General features: G+C 39.4%; 2 protein-coding genes across 2 annotated transcripts; both read left to right on the top strand.

Annotated features, from left to right (window-relative positions):
* The first annotated feature begins 796 nt into the window (after window positions 1-796).
* LOC121815621 lies at window positions 797-6703 on the top strand. The gene is made up of 11 exons (XM_042227301.1): window positions 797-898; window positions 995-1071; window positions 1786-2088; window positions 2163-2396; window positions 2506-2610; window positions 2696-2911; window positions 3005-3337; window positions 4259-4507; window positions 4720-4813; window positions 4917-4974; window positions 5051-6703. Exons 2-11 carry the CDS (start codon window positions 1017-1019, stop codon window positions 5096-5098), a joined length of 1695 nt encoding a protein of 564 aa, XP_042083235.1. The 5' UTR covers window positions 797-898; window positions 995-1016; the 3' UTR covers window positions 5099-6703.
* Window positions 6704-10184: 3481 nt separating this feature from the next.
* Window positions 10185-19175, top strand: akap8l (A kinase (PRKA) anchor protein 8-like). Its single transcript, XM_005938450.3, has 13 exons — window positions 10185-10340; window positions 11116-11154; window positions 11286-11505; window positions 13609-14209; window positions 14763-14877; window positions 14977-15029; window positions 15400-15430; window positions 15740-15845; window positions 15964-16105; window positions 16416-16521; window positions 16604-16734; window positions 17422-17517; window positions 17839-19175. The coding sequence occupies exons 1-13, from the start codon at window positions 10316-10318 to the stop codon at window positions 18346-18348; spliced, it is 2175 nt and encodes a 724-aa protein (XP_005938512.1). The 5' UTR covers window positions 10185-10315; the 3' UTR covers window positions 18349-19175.
* The last annotated feature ends 39 nt before the right edge of the window (window positions 19176-19214 follow it).

The following is a 19214-nucleotide window of genomic DNA, read 5'->3' as shown; positions in this document are numbered from 1 at the left end:
GTCCGGCAGCCTCGCCTCTGTCAGTACGTCTCAGGGTGGCTGTGGCTACAATGTAGCTTGCCATCACCAGTGTGTGAATGGGTGGATGACTGGATATGTAAAGCGCTTTGGGGTCCTTAGGGACTAGAAAAGCACTATACAAATACAGGCCATTTACCATTTAGATAAATTGGTACATTTTTTTTAAGTAGCAGGTACTTAATATGCAAAGTAGATGAAGCTGATCAAAAATAATAAGCTGAATGAACTGAAATGGAACAAAATGTTAGATGAACTTACGCTATTTCTTAGTTTTTTTTTAAATTAATATTACATTACTTCATTTATTTAAGTAGTTTCAGCATTTGCATTTACTGTGTATTAAACTAGACCAGCTAATAATAAAAGTCTTGAGTCATGTATTCTGTTTCCAACCCAGACATTCATGTGTTAAAGTGTTCTATAGGCAGTTATATATAACAGTTCTCCAGGCTTTCTGAAGGTCTGGCTGCTTTTTCACTCCTTTTCATTCCAGTCCTTAAACTTGACCATTTTCATAAGAGTGTTGTTGGTTTTTTATTATTATTTCTGAAGCAACCTAATACGGACGTATGACTTAATCCTGTCACTTCGCATATAAAGAAACTCTACTAGCAGAGCACAACAGTAAGTAGCAGACCTACAAAGCTCTGTACCCGAGGTAACCAGCAGAGACCTACAACAAGCACATATCTACATCTGTAAAACATGGTGGAAAGACTTTTGTACAACACTAAAACCATTAAACAAGATTATTTTGATTAAGCATTTCAAGAGGAAGGAAGTTACAGCTAGATCTCAGGGCTGCGTGTGATGTATTTATCGTCCCCAACAAGATGAAAACTTGCCTTTGCTGAGACACTGCTCTTAATTTCAACATGTGAGTTAAATTTGATGTTTTTATGGATATAAAGTAGGAGCTCTTAAAAAACCAGATACAAGTTCTGTTATTTTATACATTTTCTTGTTAATATAGAAACCGAAGCATTCCTGCAGTCATGCTGTTTGTAAAGACTCAGTGGACGGTGATGTGTTTCCTCCTGCACATAACAGGTATTATTATTATTATTATTATTATTATTATTATTATTATTATTATTATTATTATTATTATTATTATTATTATTATTATTATTATTATTAAAGATCTGTATCTATAAACTTTAGAGCTAGATATTTCACATGAAATAGGAGTGATGTTTTTAGTAAGATTGGTTTTACTGACAACATTAATGAGGATTATCTTCTGATTAGACACAGAGCATTGATATAGACTTTATTAGCAACACCTTGTTGCGCCTCTTTTTTCTTCAGAACCTTTCCTATAGATTTGAGTTACTGTTGCCTTCTGCATCTCACCTGTGGCCTCTATCATTACTATAACATTTTCTCTCTGAGTGCTGGATAGTTTCTCATTGTCGGGCATACTTTCTCTAAGAAAGTTGTGTGCGAATATCCCAATAAACAAGCAATGTGGCACCAACAACCATCAGTAACTTAAATCACTTTTCCTCAGCAGGTTGTCTTGACCATGTGTATATGCCTAAATGCAATGAGCAGCTACCTTGTGACCGGCTAATGAGATATTTGCAGTAACGATCTAAACAACTTTTAACACCTTTGCTCACCTGTGTGGTCAAAATGGTGTAGAAATCATAAATACACTGATTTAAACAAACATGTTTAATGGTAGAGCAAAACTTTGCATACCCACACACGTTATCTGACATCCAGTATTCAAATGAAGTCCTTCTCCTTCTGTTAAAGCGGTTATAGGGCTACAAAGCAGAATCTGTGCTTTAAAAGGTTCATCAGTGGATCTGCCATGCTCCGCTCAACATGCCACCTCAAACATAAGCTGGTACACTGTACACACAAATGGCTCCGAATATGTCCTGACAGAGCTCTCTGTGGATGGAGACAATGGAACATACAGCATGGCTAAAGACAATAACTTTACTCTGACAATCAAAGTTTTGAGAGAAATAGATGCAAAGTTTTACTGCTGCAAAGAAACTACAGAGAACTCACAATCCTGCTTGAACAACCAAACTGAGCTCCGTGTTTCAGGTAGAGCTGCTACCATTCATAAATTACTGCTCACTTCAGTTTATGCACACTTATTTTATCCATCATCCTCTCAGAGCTGCAGGTAAAGGTGATTCCTGCCACAGAGGGACAGACAGTAACACTGATGTGCAGCAGCAGCTGTCCTCTGACTGAAAAGCCTGCAGCCTACATCTGGTACAAGAACAGAGAGTTTCTCTATGAGGACTGGTCTCCCTGGTACCAAGAGCTGCTCAGCAGTGAGGAAGCAGTCACATACTCCTGTTCTGTCAAAGGCTACGAGCATCTCAGAGCCCCTCAAGTCTCTGTGGGTGAGTAACGTTCCAAAAACAACCCCAAAGTGTTAAAAGCTACAAAATCCTGGCAAGCCATTAACAAATTCTAAAGCTAAAATACTAATTTTCATCTCTTTTTGTGCAGATTCTGTAACTAAAACCTGTTTCAGTGTGACCTATACTGAAAGCAGCATGTGTTCCGAGAAGCTGAAATCAAAGGACCAGTTCTGCTCCATCACATATCCGACAGGTTTCCACATGCAAACAAACCATTCTCCCCAAAACATATCACAGGTCGTAGCAAAAAAAAAAAAGTATTTATTTTCTTCCAACAGATTTGCACGTTCAAATAACTCCTGTCAGGAGCTTTGTCATTCTGACCTGTAACACCAGCTGCCCTGTGGCTGATGCTCACACTGCATATAAGTGGTACTGGAACAGAAAGTTATACAATGAATGCGAGCATCAAGACATTACCATTTTGAAACCCAAAGCAGCCTTCTTCTCCTGCGCCTTAAAAAGCAATGAAGATGTGCTCTCTCGTGAATCCTGTGAGTACGTGTATGAGCCAAACATACGTACGAAACAAACAACAGGCAGGTTGAAGCAGAAGTAAAATTTCATGTGTTTAAACTCTGTTTTAGGCATCGACAATGCAAACTGCAAGGCTGTAAATTACGTCAGCAGGAGAATCTGTGCCCTGGAAGGTTCCTCTGTGAACATTGCAAGTCAATACTCGAGCCATTCCATCTCGAAGTATGGATCGTGGTATAAAGTACAGCTTGGTGGTGAGGAGGATGACTGTAAGGAGGTATTTGACGAAGCTACGGGCCGTGTGAAGCATCACGACAACATGAAAGACAACCACACACTGAGAATTGATGATGTGAAGAAGAATGACTCGGCTGAATACTCATTCAGACTTGAGAAACATATTAATCACTGTCATTTACCTAGAGTGATGTTAGTTGTCACAGGTAAGTTTAATTGATTTAATACAGAATCACCTGCAGTGTTTAGTGAAGTGCATGTTTTTATATCATATTGATGGTCCACAAAATGTGTTTCATACAGGATTTGATTTAAAGAAACATAACAGCAAATTACCTGATATCATTATCATTATTCTTTCAGATGTGAAGCTAAAATTTGAAAGCAATCATTTTGGATGTTCAGAATTTGTACCATAAAATTTTTATGCTAATTGGAGACAGTCAAGCAGAAGGCCCGTGTTCATTTGAGATACAACCACCCTTACAGTTAGGTCCATATATATTTGGACACTGACACAAGTTTTTTTTATTTTTGTTTTTTTTACCCGTTTACTGAAACATATTCCAATTATAGTTACATCATGGACATGGGCGTAGTGTGTAGACTCTCAGCTTTCATTTGAGGGTTTCTACAATCAAACTGGATGAAAGGTTTAGGAGTTTCAGCTCCTTATCATGGGCCACCCTCTTTTTTTAAAGAGACTAAAATTAATTGGACATTTGACTCATCATCTGGTGACGTCTACAAGTTCAAGCTGTCATTGCCTGCAAAGGGTTTTCAACCAAGTATTAGAAATAAACATTTTATTTTCAGTTATTTAATTTGTTCAGTTACTGAAATGCCCCTAAAGTGAAGGGATTGTGTTAAAAATGCATTGTTCCACCCACTGAATTAAAGCTGAAGGTCTTCATTTCAACTGTATCTGAGTTGTTTCATTTAAATTTCGTTGTGGTAATGTACAGAACCAAAAATAGAAAAAAAATGGTCTCGTTCAAATATTTATGGACCTAACTGTATGTCAGATATAATTGATAATCACACGTCAGTTTTGTCAAAAGGCACAAAAACTCTTCTGTTTTTTTTTTTTTTTGTTTTGTTTTCTATCCAATCGAACTATCTTTGAGGTGTGAAAGTGAGCGTGAGTCCTTCTGCAGTGGTGACAGAGGGTCAGAGAGTCACACTGACCTGCAGCACCAGCTGTCCTCTGACTGACAACACAAACTACATTTGGTACTTCGACAGTCAACCAGTCGGCCACCAAACTAAACATCTGATCCTGGACCCAGTCAGCAAGGAGAATGAAGGGAACTATTCCTGTGCTGTGAATAGTCCTCAGAACATTAGCTCAACTGAGAAGGCTCTCACTGTCAAAGGTAAGAAGGACTTAATGTTAAAGATCCTGCTCACTTTCTGACTCCCTTTACATTTGGTGAATGGAGAAATGCAGGCTAAGTGATAGCAGCAGGCAGAAACTTCAACTTTTTTCTGGACCAAACCAACAAAATAGCAGTCTGGCAGTTAATTTTATATTGTTCTGAAATATTTTACTAGAATGTTTACTTACATCTTACATCAATCTCTACAGCTCTAGAGAAAACCGTAGCAGGGCTGAACGTATTGAAAATGACTCTTTTATCGCTGATCCCTGCAGTTGTATTTCTACTCTACATGAAAACAAGGTAAACTACTTCACTTCAGATTTTGTGTCATATCTTCTGACTGTCTTCAAAACTCTTTTCTTTCATATAAGAAAAGTTTGAGTTTGATATATTACAAATGTAGGAAGAAGAAAACTGTGACTGCCACTGCTGAGAAAAGTGAGAGGGAACAACCTGGACAGGTAATGAAATATGTCAAACTCTGAAATTACTGTTTATGAAAGTGTGCCCACAGTCATCTGCATGTCCTCCTTTCAGACGGACCAGCTGTATGAGAGTGTTGAACTGAACCCTGCTGCACAGTGAAAACCAGCAGAGAAGCAAGAAGACACTGTGCAACATCTGGTTGGGTAGCTTGTAGACTTCCTCTTCCTCTCGTGTGCAGAGTATAATCTGAATACAATTGATCTTATTCATTTAGATTCATGCTGGCAAAATATGATCCTGCATGTGCAAAGAGACAAACAGCCCTGCAAACTTAGAGTATGTCAAACTTGAGGCCTGTACTCCAAAGCAGGATTTCTTCTTATCCAGGCCATCTTTAGCTTTTTTGTACCAGTGTTCACTTTTTATTGGGGTACATTGCCATGGTAACTTAGAAACCTGTAGGTATCAAATCACAATAGCATCGCCATTCCTAAAAGATCCCTGGTACCCCTGGGCAGTTTTTCAACAGTGTCTAATATCTTTGTGTTTCCCCAGTGAGCTCCAGTAATAAATATAGTTTCTTGGCCACAGCATTATTTGTTACTTTTTCCTGTCGACTCCAAATAAGTTTACAACTATTTTACTGTTCTATAAGCATGGATATGCGATCCTAATAAGGAACACCTATTTGTACTTCCTGATATATCAAATTTGCAAGTAGACTAATCCTACATTTGAATAGTTTTATAGTCATTCTCAGACAGTTAAGCACCACTGTTGCTTCAGCTGATTGAATAAATACTAAAATAAATAATAACAATTTATTTATAACAATTTAATTAAATAGGTGATAATAATTCATCCAGTTCCCTCGTTTCTTAATAACAGAGCTGTGATACTGACAATCTGTATCTGGCTTCAAATGAGCTAAACTGTATTAATATAACTGATTTTTGTCCAGTCGTATTGCTCTGCAAAAGCTGTGTTACTTTGAGTCTGTAATTTGTATTTAACCTCTTCGCATTTTCCCCATAATGTATTTTAATGTTGTTGTATGAAATCAGCTGTTCTGCTGTTAGTACACTTAATCCATAATCTTTATTGGTGAAATGCTGCCAGCACCACCCCTTTCATGTGAACACACACATGTTAACCTTAACATGTGTGACATATGTTGAGCTTGTTTTGTATTTAAGAGCCCCGTAGGTCACAAAAATGACAGATAACTTTATCATCTTCCTGCTTTATATCATGCAGTGGTGGTGGTGAATTCAGTGTAACTAGCTTTTCCTGTGATGCCAACTTTCACACATTAGTGATGCTGTTAGAAAATAAATAGCCATTTTTGCATGTTGTGATTAAATTCTTTTCAGGTTTCATTTTTCATGTTTTAATTGCCATGTTTATCATTTTTAGTTTATTAACCTTGTTTGTTTTGACTTGAGTTTGACCATCTTTAATTAGGACTGTGTCCCAGCCTCTGTATGGCATCTTAACTTGGCTGTTTTTAAAGGATTTTTGTGCAAATAATAAAAATCAAAAAGTTCTTTTCATTATTTCTGGAGATTTTCTTACTAGACTTTGGATGCAGGTTTTAATGACAGCTTTCTTGCCTTCTCTTAGAGGACAAATCTTAATTTACAATTCACTGGCAAAACGGACAATCTGATAGCAGATACGCCCCAAACTGCAACGAAAATCATGACGATGATGATGTGATGAGATGATAAATACTTTATGACGACATGATCTCCCCTTCAGTGTAACGTTAAAACAAAGTTCTCAGTAGAATGCCTTTTAAAGTGCTGTGATGATATGTGGAATCAAACACAGCAAAAACTGGAGAGTTAAAATGTGCTGGAGTAAATGTCTCAGAGTTGATTTTAACCCTCAAAGTGTGATTTAAACACATTCTGGTTTAAATTGTACTCTGTGTTGGAGTTATTTGACAAAATGTATTCCATCAGTGTTGATTTAACTCTTAAAAGAGAAAATTCTAAATACTGTAACTCTGCACAGAGGTTGGTTAAAATGTTAACTCTGTCATTAGTTAACTTAATATCTTTAATTCTGTATAGTTCATTTTGAACTGGAGTTAAGCCCAGCCCTCCCAGACACCCCCAGTGCGGGCAGAACAGTACTGTAGAACTACAGGGTAAGTAGAATTATGTCAGACTTACTAAGATAGTTAGAAACTTGTGCTATAAAATGTATTTTGTGCATTTTAACAATTTAAACGAAGAAAACATGCTAGCTTTTGGCGCTAGCAATAAAGAGTTAATGCAAACTGTTAATAGCCTCTGTTAGTGATGGAAAAAACCCAAAGTAAACTGCTCAGGCTGGCATTAATGCCCCTCTATTGTTTGATTTTTTTTGTGGAATTTTTGACATGTAGTTTGACATCAAAAGAACTACAAAAAAAGTCTTCAAACATGCACTGTTTTATATAGTGCGTGACTGACTCAGGGTAGGTTTTATTTTGTCCTCTTAAAATTTCAGTCTTGCATTTTTCAGAAAAATGTTGGTCCAGCTTAAGTATAATCAACAACTAAACTATGTGAAGCTAAATAATGATGAAGGACACGACTTTCTGCAATTTAATGTAAAAGCTGTGTAGGTTATTGCTACTTTATCTTGGATAAAGAATATGTTCACAATAATATTTTAATACATATTGTAGGAGCTTCTTACATTGATGTAGATTCAGATTTGTGTTTTTAGCAAAGGTGTTGTTCGTATTAATAAATTTTTAGGCACCATATACAACAAGACACAAGTAAGAAGCAGTGCTAACACCAGAAGCACAATGAGTTTCTTTGTACCATTTTTCACAGTCATCGAGAGATTTTGCCTGCTACCTGATGCAAACATTACTTACAAGGATGCAACAGGGACAGAGGTTGATGCAGTGACCTTGTTGGACAAGGCAACGTGCTGTTAACAGTGTTCTCTGATGATGGTGAGGCTACACACTAAAAAGTATAATCGAGCACTTTACATTCAATTGAACAAATTATTTGATGTTTTCTTTTTCTTTAGTATTTTCGCACCTGTCTTCTGCTTCTGAGTTGTCTGACTCCAACTCAAGCTTCAGCTCATGTGCCTCAACTATAATCTTAGATGAGGTCTCAGGCAAGAGACAAAGAATTAACAATACTGCTACAGTAAACAGGCTGCTACAAAGCTTCACACTTGTGTTTTGTTTTTTTCCTCTCAAGTTTCTAGAAAGATTCCTTATTGCCAGGTTTTTCTCAATGTTCATTTTTCTCTTTTTGTTTGTTTTTCATTTTTAAGAGTTAATTGAAACTGTCTTAAGAAGCAAGTCTGGTGGTGACAAAGTAATACAGGAATACCAAGCAACAAACACCATGAAGGACGCCACAAGATGACAAATGGTTAACATACTTGTGGCTCACATGATTGATAATCATGGGTATGTATTCAGTGTATATTGTGTTCTTTATACTTGTGCCAAATAAATGCATACTAATTGTCTAAATTTAAAAAACTGAAAATCTCCTCTCGGGCACCTTCCCCCAAAAGCAATCAGAGAGGAGTATGCTTTGGGCATTGTGATGCCGATCCCCTCGCTCAAGGATCCATATGCAGACAAAGCCTATGTAAAAGTCAATATTTATACAACACAAAATTATTTAATGATGGACATAAAAATTATCTGATATTTTTGTTATGAGCTAAATCTGACAAAATATGTTGTGTTTTCACTTATCCAGGAGCAGCAAGGGGTGCAGGATACATTTCTTGGCATATGAAAACTGTCCAAAGACAGATTCGGCGTGGATCTCCAACACCACCTAATAGGTTGACAGACAGTTCTTCGGGTGGCCCAAATCTCCAAAGGACTGTGAATGTTATACACCAGCTTGATGGGGATGCTTGCAAGGAGGCCATGTCTTTGCTCAAACAACTCTGTGATTTTACAGATGATGAAGGAGACCTTTCAGCACCGTCAGAGGCTTGTTAATGATCCAAGCAGAAGCTTCCTACATACAAAAGGACTGGTAAGTTAGAATTCATTTTTTGAAATGGTTTGGAATTTGGAGCTAGCAGTTGTTTCAAATACAATTTTCTTTCTTAAAGGTGGAGCCAGACTTCACTCTCCTGTTCGATGACGACACATCCTCCAGGTTGCTTCAGAAATGGAAGACATTCTTCAGGCCAAATGCCATAAAAGAGGCTAAGAAGCTCACTTCAACACCAGAGTTGCTTCGCTTGATGCAGTCAGCAGAAGGTCATCCAGAAAATCATCAAGATGATTCTACAAGTGAGCTGTATTTTTATATATATATTAAGGGTTAAAGCTGCATTCAGGGGCACATATTCATTTGTTTCTGTGTTTTTTAACATTTAAATTCATACAATTATAAGACAAATTAAATATTTGTCCACTTTTTCTAGTTTTGCTATTAGAATATAATATAAAGTCAAACAAAGCATTGTCTGTTTTGTTTGTATGTTCATCCTGAACTAATAATCCTATAGATTTTTCTTCTTCTTGTGTATCTCTAAAAATTGATATACTTTTGATAACTTTCAACAATAGATAGAAGACAGAAGGTTAAAAATTGTATCTCAGCAGAGTCACTTATTCAGTCTCTAAAGTGTTATTTTAACTCTGTTTTGAGAGTTAAAACATGAAGTCTGGCACAGTGTTAAATATTTTAACTATTTTAAAAATGTGGATTTAATTCTAAAGAGTGTGGACTATGTAAACCCTGAAAAAGTGTTGAAAATGATTCTGTGGGAGTCAATTTAACACTGGTCTTTGTGCTTTGAAGAGATGAAATATTTAAGATTTCCTGATCTTAAATGTGTGTGATAACAGTCTCGTCTTCTGTCGGAAGATATACACATATTAGACATTTTATTGTGCACCTCAAATGACAGCTGATGAAGATTTACTGGCAATATTTATATTTACAGAAGCAAATACTCTGTTTAACATATTTTGTGTATGTACATAGTTAAGATGTTTCAATTCAGGGCAAACTGTATACCTCTGTATATAGTACACTGAGTCTTTGATTGACTGATTGATTGATTATTCAATATTAATCTCTACATTTATGGGCGTTACACTACACATGTAGCCTTTGGTCAAGACCAGGATATGGTGGTGACATTCTTCTTGCCTTCATTAAATCTATTATTGATATTTAAAACAATTTTATATTTAATATATATTCACCTTCATATTCTATTATAGGCATACCAGTGACGTGACGAGGCCTTGTCGGTCACGTGGTTTTGACGTGTCGGACTTGGCTCGATACATTTTGCTACAAGCAGCTACTCTTTTCTTGGATCTGTAGCCGCTCGTGTTGCTTGTTTCGTCCAAACAGCGCACAAAATATCATGGAAGGCAGGGGTTACGGCTCTGGTAAATATAATCTGCTTAGCTTTTGTTTGACATTTGGCTATAGATATTGATAGTTACCCAGTTAGCCACATGCTTTGTTCCCCTGAAACATGACCAGTTTGTTAGCCGTTAGCTAAGCTAATGCCGTTTAAAAAAAAAACAAAAAAAACTCCCCAGCATAAGAGCCAGCCTTTAGCCGGTTGCAGCCTGAAACAAATACCTAGCTAAACAGTAGTCGTGTTGTATTTTCTTACCAGTTATTACAAAATATGCCAAGTACCAGTAGGTTTGTTTTAGCGAAAATTAAAAAAAAAAAAAGTCGTCAGCGTTACGCTAGGCCCATCGGCCACGATTAATGAAACACTGCTAGCTACGCGGCCCATCTCGCTGTCGGGCAGATTGTTTGCTAGCGATGCTAACGCAGACGACTTTATGGGCCTTGGGCGGTTTGTCACTTGCTCTGCCAAAGTTCGTTAGCTTATTCTTTTAAAATGGAGTCAATGTCGGAATAGTTTAAAGGCTAGCTGATAAAATGGCCGCCTCTGAGAAGATGCCTCTAAGTCTTTGGATTTAATTGCTGTTCCTTTCTGAACTGCACAACTCTATTAAGACCGAAAGCTTGCAAATCAATTGTCAAATGGTTATAGTTATAGCAGTGGATTCCACCTTCCTATGCTTTTGAGCGATTTGCGCTATTGAACAGCTCCTTGTAATAAATCCGCACAAGCTTGTGGACCTGTTAGTATAAAATTCCCAGTGCGTTTGTGTTATCAGTCCATATTCTCTCCTTTTGTAGGTTACTCCAGTTGGGGAGGTGGCGGTTCTGGAAGCAGAGGTAAGTTGGTACACTCAGCCCTGAATTACTGCTATTCATGAAGCAAGTAAGTAGTGCATGTTTATTCTGTTTAATTAATTTGTTTCCTCACAGGGAGTGTGTTATTCTTTTTGCCCCACCCCCTTTACTAGGTTCTGGTGGTTTCGATATGCACGGGGGAGGTTATAAGGATTCCATGTCTGGACTCGGAGGCTATGGAGGTGGCAGCAGCCACATGAAAAGAGGGCTCTCGGGAGCATCTCTGCTCTCATCGACGGGCACCCATGCAGATGCAGTCATTGCTAAGATTAACCAGCGCTTGGACATGCTCACTCAGTTGGAGGGGGGGTTTAAAGGGGGTCGGAGTGACAGGTAACAGTACTTTCCTTTTTATGCTTCATACCATCTTTCTTAGTAGGGTATCATTCCCACACATCCATGTGTGCCAAATTTGCATAACAAATTTGGCCCTCTGGTTGCTTGAGCGCATCGTCTCTTAGGCTACGTTCACACTGCAGGCGAAAGCGCATCAAATCCGATTTTTTTTGACCCTGTGCGACCCATATCCGATCATGCTATGACAGTGTGAACGGCGCAAATCCGATATTTTCAAATCCGATCTGGGTCACTTTCGTATGTGGTACTGAATCCGATACATATCCGATGTTTTAGAAAGCGACTGCTGTTTGAACGGTCATGTCGCATTAAATCCGCCTTTTACGTCACCGACACAAGACTGAAGCCAATTATCAGCGCCAGAGAAGACATCACGAACACTTCCTGGCCATCCAGTGTAGATGTCAGTGAAACTGTTGGGAAGACAACGTAAACATTTTATTTGTACTGTATAATCTGCAGATTCTGACAGAAATCTGCAACTATCCTTTGAAGCACCGCTCCTCTCTTAAACAGCAATAAGGATCATTATTAGGTTATTTACATTATTATGTAAATAACTAAATAACTTAAAGCAAAAATTGGGAAACGTGAAGTCCGAAGTCTTTATATTAAGAGCCATCAGTCAAACAATACTGTTGCTCTGGGTCTAAACTGAGCGCGTTGTGTGTGACATCTTCTTTTGCGCATGCGGGCCGCTTTGAGCGTTCACACTAGAGCGCGTTTGCTGTCGCATTTTATTTGTAGTGTGAACGAGCAGACAAAAAAAATCGGATTTGATCAAAAAATCGGAATTGAGCATTAAGACCTGCAGTGTGAACGTAGCCAAAGTGTCACGTCATGTCTGGCTGATGTCAAGTTACCACTTTGTTCTACAGTTGTCTCAGTAAATGCTTAGGCCTTCTAATAGCCGTTCTAATTTTAAAGTCCAGCATTAGGACCAATTCACACCTGGCTGCCCTCCTAGCTTGCGATTCTCCACTGATTCTGAAGAACAGTTATTCACAGTGGTTGGGGGTAAAACAAACAAAGGTATACCACTGTTTGCAGAGACTTTGAGAGTTGATATTCTTTGGAAATTGTTGAGGTTGCACCAGCAAATTGTGCTGTTTTAGTCTTTGTTACGGCATTACTGTTGCACTCAATCCTTGTTGGAAACAAGTTGCCTCAATTCCCGCTTGATGAGAAGATCGTATCGTCCAGGCTGCATTTGAATGCCTCAGCATCTGAGGATGCATTGTTTGCTCCCATTTGCTATGCTGCAGTATCCCTCATTTATTGAGAAGAAAATGATGATGTGATCCTTTAAACCAAAGACATTGTGAAATGCATGGTCCCCTGTTGGAGGTGCAGTTACAGACCAGCTTTTCCATTTGTTACAAACTGACATTGTTGCATATAAAGCCAATCCATCTTTATTTAAAACTCTGAGCATTGCTTTTGTCCCGGCTTTGTGTTTGTGTTTACACACGTTGTTTCTCTCATCCTCTGTGTGACCTAACCCTGTCTTCTGGCTTTAGGTTACTGAAGAGAGATGGGTTTACAGGTGCCCTGATAATGCCTTGTTAAGCTGAAATGTTTATTTAAGGATGCTCAATGTATTTACAGAAACACAATCTCCCCTTGAAAAATGCCCAGTATATATGTTTTGTTTTTTTTGTATATAAACCCCTTTTCATCAGTATTTATTGTAATTGAGTCAGTTCCCAGGACACTTTACTTCTTGTGGATTCTGATGGACCATGTTCATGTCTGTTCAGGGTTTTACAGCCCATCCTTTAAAAAGGAGGGAGGCTTAAAAAATTAACTGCATTTCCCTAATCTGCAGTAGACTTGAGATTTTAAAAACAAGAGGAATAACCTTTCAATGTACCACAAGCACAGTGTTTAAGTTGTTGTGGATCATTAATTTTTGATCTAATTTGTTTTCTGAAATGAAGCTGGGAGTGACAAGAAAACATGGAGAAAGCGAGACCACAGAGGAGAAGGAATAGCAGGTGGAGAAATCCAAACCTGGCTGCCCCTCTGCCTCCCTTGCTCTCTGCTCTTCTCTACCAACCCTCTTCCTCCCTCCTGCAGGTTTGACCAGTACGAGTCATTCGACTCGCGCTCCTCCGCTTTTGCCTCCTCCCGAGATCTCTACAGATCTGGCGGCGGTAGCTATGGTTTTGGTGATGGCCGGGAGGACAGCATGCTGTTGAGTCAGCGAGGAGGCCAGGGCTTCGGAGGGGGACTTGGGCTAGGAGGAGGAGGAGGCTTTGACAGCCCCTCCTCTTCCTATGGAGTCGCTAAAATGCGACAGAATATGAGGGAGTCCTTCACCAGTCCCCAAGGAGGAGGTTCTGGAGGTGGAGGATGGGCTGGAGCAGGCCGACGTTCCCCCAGAAGGGGTGGAAGCGCCGGGGGTCGAGGAGCTACTGGAGGGTTTGGAAACCGCAGGTCAGACCCCACTCCATTAAGCGGAGGTTTGCGGGGAAGTGGTAGCGGTGGCCAGTCCCACCGTGGCCACTCTCCAGGAGGTGGTAGAGGAAAGCTCCCTTCCCTCCTGTCCAACCGCATGTACCCTGAGAGTGGGGGCTTCCAGGGTTCTACTCAAGGGCCTCACGACTTTCCTGGGAGGCATTTTGGAGGGGGCCCACGGGCTGGCCGGCAGCGAGGCCGCAAGAGACCCCTTAACAAAGTAAGTACCTCCAGCCAAATAAGACCTCCTCAGATACCTGGAAAAAGTTAAGCCCTTTCTAATTCCCTCCTTTTGTATTCTCAGTCAACTGGCAAGTCTTGCTAAACTGCCTGTGCCTGCTATTTGCTACCTAAAGCAGTTTGTCACAGATAGTGCCCAACACATATTTGCAGTATCACTTGCCCTTCTAGTTCCAGAAGAAAGTAACTGCCCTGCATCCACAGTAACGACAAATCCCACATTTCCCCACACAATTCATTGCCCTGATAACTGTCCGGATGTTGATTTTTTTTTTTTTTTTTTTTTTTTTTCCATTAAGTAGCTTAAATAGATTTTTCCCTTTTCTTTCCTTTGCCCCAATTCTGGCTTGCCTTAAGATGAGGCTAACACTATTGATGTGGAAATGCCACGAGGAGAATATGAACCTTGCCAAACATTAAGTCTAGCATCTATTAGTGTTTAATTCTAAGTTGAAGGTGTATTGTCCAGGTTTGTATTTATTTTTATTATCACTAAATGCATTTGTGTGCAAACTGATTTCTGTGTACTGTAGCAGGTGAAGCCACAGCGGGATATTCAGAAGAAAAGAAAGCAGACCCCGACATCAGGTGATGAGCCAGAGTCGAAGATGAACAAGACGGACAGTGCCGAGTCAGAGGCTACGCAAGGTACTGTTTTTGTCGACTGTGCTATTCTCAAAAGACCTCATTACTTGGCAGATATTTTGGTGTCTTTCTTGGTCTTATGTGTGTTCTCCGTGTTCTTAGAGCAACCAGAGAAAAACGGCGACGGTGGTGAGCCAAAGACAACAGCTGCTGCGGTTAGTGGATCAGCCTTTTGTCAACAGTGGCATTTTAAAGGTTTATTGTATTACTTTAGGATCTAATTAACTTGTCCCAGGAAATTGCTTTAAGCAACCGGTGTACAGTTTCAGATGGAAATAATAATTTAAATGTAAATGAGGATGAGGAGGTTTTACAAAACAGACAAAAAGGCTAAACGCGATGTTCTTTTTTTCCTTCATGATCAAACAATGTCACAGATTTGAGTTGAATATGTGTTGCAAATATTTATGACAGCATGGCTACATCCAGCAATACACATCTGTTAAGTTCAGATGATGGAGCTATTTTTGACTTCTTTTTTAATTTTTTTTTATTTCTTTGAGTAATGAATATTTTTCTTTGCAGGAGACCAAACCTGCTGAAGAAGGTGATAAAGGTAAGCTTAACTCCAGTGACTCCTCACTGACATTCTGTTTTTTTTATTTTGGGTTAACTGAAGATGGTGGAAACCCAGCATTGGTTTTTGGGTTTTTTCTTTGCGTATAGAGGTTTCTCCAGATTCTCTGAATCTTTTGATATTGTGTTTCATTATTTCTTTAATTATTTCTATACAGTTAAATAATTTATTTACAATTTACACTGTCTCTGTTTTTGTTTTTTTGTGGGGGGTTTTTTTTGTTTTTGTTTTTGTTTTTTGATTGGGGTTGTTCATATACGCGTCTTCTGCACTTTTGCTCCTGATTAGCTGCATCCAAACTGGAAGAGAAGAAAAAGCCACAGGGCAAACAGACACCGGCCCAGGGTCAGGACAGACACCCAAAAATGAGGAAGAGACGAGGATTCCTGGAAAGGTGAATTTACAAACTCCTAGAAAGTTCTTTCAACTCTCATTTGCTGTTTTTGTTTTCAATCTCACCTGTGGCTCTTTCTGATGGGCTTTTTTCACTAAGACTTTAAATATTTTTCCAGGGTGATGTTTGCATGTTCTGTGTGCAAGTTCCGTTCGTTCTACAAGGAAGAAATGGAGGCTCATCTTGAGAGTCGCTTCCACAAAGACCACTTTAAGTTCCTTTCCAGCCAGTTGTCCAAGCCCACTACAGACTTTTTGCAGGTAACTCAAATTTATTGGAAGTCATATTTATGATTAATGAAGAACCGAAACTGAAGAAACTTGCCAATCATAGGCTTTTAGAAATGTTACATTTCTGAGCCAAATTTCAGGGAAGTGCTTGTTGTAAATATACTAAAACAATTTGGAGTGTGGTTAAATGGAAAAACACTTCTGGTTGAATCTGCTGAAATATTTATGCAGTGATCTTCCAGAGCCGACGCGTGATTTATACATGTATGCAAGAGTAAAGATATTGGGCGAGGTAAACGTTTCATGAACTGTAAACTGAAAAAAAACCTTTCGTTTGTAGGAGTATTTGCAGAATAAGTTTAAGAAGACAGAGGAGAGGGTGAGCCAGCTGGAGAACCACAGTGCTGCAATCTGCCAGGTGTACAAAGAGCAGGACCTCACCAGGGGTAAGCAGAAACTCCTGCTGTGTGTTGAACTGAAGATGCGCATGGATTGCTCACTACAGATATTTCTCTCACGCTTGTACAGAGCTTGGAATGGAGCACTTTATGAGGAAGGTGGAAGCTGCTCACTGTGCAGCATGTGACCTTTTCATTCCCATGCAGCCCCACCTGATACAGAAACACATCAAGTCTCCTGACCACAACTACAACCGCAAGGTACAGCAGGTCTTCTGCAAATGGACTGCCCCACAAGCCTATATGTTTAAAAGGACAATACTACATTCAAATCAGTGCCCTTTTATTTTTATCGCCGTCCTTCGGGTATCATCGTTATTATTTTGGTGTGGCTTGTCTGGTTCTGGAGATATCGGCGGTATAAATGGATCTAAATAGCACGCAGTGCATCCAAAAATAATAATAATTTCAGCATCATTGAGAAAGTCCACAAATGTTGTTGTGACCAGTTTCATGTAGTAACTGTTTTCTTCCAACTACACCGTCCTGTCATTCTGCAGAATGTGTTTCATTTAATTGGCAGATGTAGACAGTAGAAGAAAATGATTTGTATATGAAGCTGCTTACACAGCAATGTTTGTAGGCTGCGTGAAACTGGGTCCTGATTTCTGTAGAGACATTGCTGCTGACCTTTTCACTGAAGCACTGAAGGTCAGAGGTTGGCTAATATTGATTCTGCCTTATCAGAAAACATTTACAACTTCAGACTGTCAGAGGATGGGGTAACAGTTTGTCCCATCCACTTCGTTTGTGCAGTGCCTTTTTTTTTTTTTTTCTCAAATGCAGTAACTCTGCGAAGTCCTGCACTAATGTTACAAATGGTGCCACAGAGCTGAGGCTATTGTTTACGATGTTTTGTTCTGACATGGAAATGTTGTTTATTTGAAGGGTATGATGGAGCAGTCCAAGCGGGCCAGTCTGTCGGTTGCTCGAAGCATCCTTAACCACAAACTCATTGGCAAGAAGCTGGAGAGCTACCTCAAGGTATGCACAGAGTCCTGTGTGGGCTTGCATCACAGAAATAAATGTGATTATAAATATGCACCAACTACTTGTATGTATATATTTATTTATTTATTTGTAAACACAAAGAACAAAAGACCGGTCGTGTCAGTAAATGCACTGTTAAGAAAAAAGGGAACTTATACTTGGAAAAAATCTGATTAATAACATAACACTTTGGAGGTTTGCATCAGCTGTATGGGTTGTAGTGTGCAGAAACTGTCTGATCCAAACATGCATAACTGACCATGAGTGCAGTGGGTCAAAATGTCATTATTTTTCTCAATTCTTTTATTTCGTCAGGGTGAGAACCCGTTCACTGGTAACCAAGATGAACAGGATCCAGAAGACAGCATGGCAATGGACGTATCTGAGTTGGAGGTCACAGGCGAAGCGGCAGAGAGCCAGGCGGAAGGAGAACCTGCCAAAGATGAGCCTGCTCCTGAGGGGGAGATTAGCAAAGAGGTGGTCGAAGGAGAAGCAGGAGAGACTGCTGAAGCAGCAGAAGCAGCAGCAGCATCAGAAGCAGCAGCAGCATCAGAAGAAGCAGCAGCATCAGAAGAAGCAGCAGTAGCAGGCACTGAAGAAGAGGGGGAGGAAAAGATGGAGGAGGAGCAAAAGATGGAGGAGGAGCAGGGGAACCAGAATGAGGAGAACCAGGATGAAGAGGAAGGTTTTGAAATTGGGGAGGAAGAGGATGAGGGATATGTGGTTCATGATGAGATTGGTGAAGAGGGATTACACGGTGACTTGGGAGATGAAGGATTGGAGGCAGCAGTGCACGAAGAGGAAGATGCCAATGATCATGAATGATTTCTGCTCTGTGTGAGAGAGAGAGTGAGAGAGTAACCTTTCCATCTGAACATCTGTTTGGACCAGTCTATGACCTGTACTGTCCAGTTTGACTGCCACATGTATTGTGGATTACATATACCTGCTCCCGTCATGTTTCACTGTCAGTCTGAGCTTGTTGTTTGAGTTTGATAAAAAGCAGTTGCACATTTTGTCTACTGCTCTTCTTCTTCACTTTCTTGCAGAGATTTACATGAAAGCAAATGTCAAAAATAGTAACTCTTGTCTTCTGCATGCATACAAAGTTAGGGGTAGACTTCGTTTTAAATATGAGAGTAGACCGGACGTGTGGTTTACCCTTCCTCAGTCTCAATGCTGAACTGATCTGTTCCCAGGAGCTTTGTACTCTGTGCAGACATGAGAGGCATTGTTGGACTTTTCATTTCAACATTGGCAAGAAGACACATGAGCATATTTATGAAAACGTCAAAGTAATTTTTTTTGTTGTTGTTGTTGTGCCTTTTTGTTAAAATGTAAGTTGTTTAGAATTAAGAAATTGCGGCTATTGTAACATTGAGATATATTGTGTACTTTTTTGGGGGGGGGTCCAGAGTTTACACATTGTTATGGCTTTCAGGCCTTTCCCAGTATTGATGAATGACTGTTTTCCAAGCTTTTGGATAAATCTATTAGGAGGAGGGCTTTTTAACTCTGCAGGTGGGGCTGCCTGAGATGATTGAGGGGACTGTTTGTAGGATAAGCGTGCAACATTTTGAATATCATTCGGAATATTTTCAGTCATTTTAGTTTCATCTCGGTCTGGGAAAGAAATAAACTCGTTGACTAAATCAGTTTCTTTGTGTTAATTCCTAAATACAAGTGAAATT

This window comes from Haplochromis burtoni, unplaced genomic scaffold (assembly GCF_018398535.1).
Source record: "Haplochromis burtoni strain Fernald_Lab_line unplaced genomic scaffold, NCSU_Asbu1 Contig_253, whole genome shotgun sequence".
NCBI lineage: Eukaryota > Metazoa > Chordata > Actinopteri > Cichliformes > Cichlidae > Haplochromis > Haplochromis burtoni.
The sequence above is the reverse complement of the archived record's forward strand: the minus strand, read 5'-3'. Positions and strand labels throughout refer to the sequence as shown.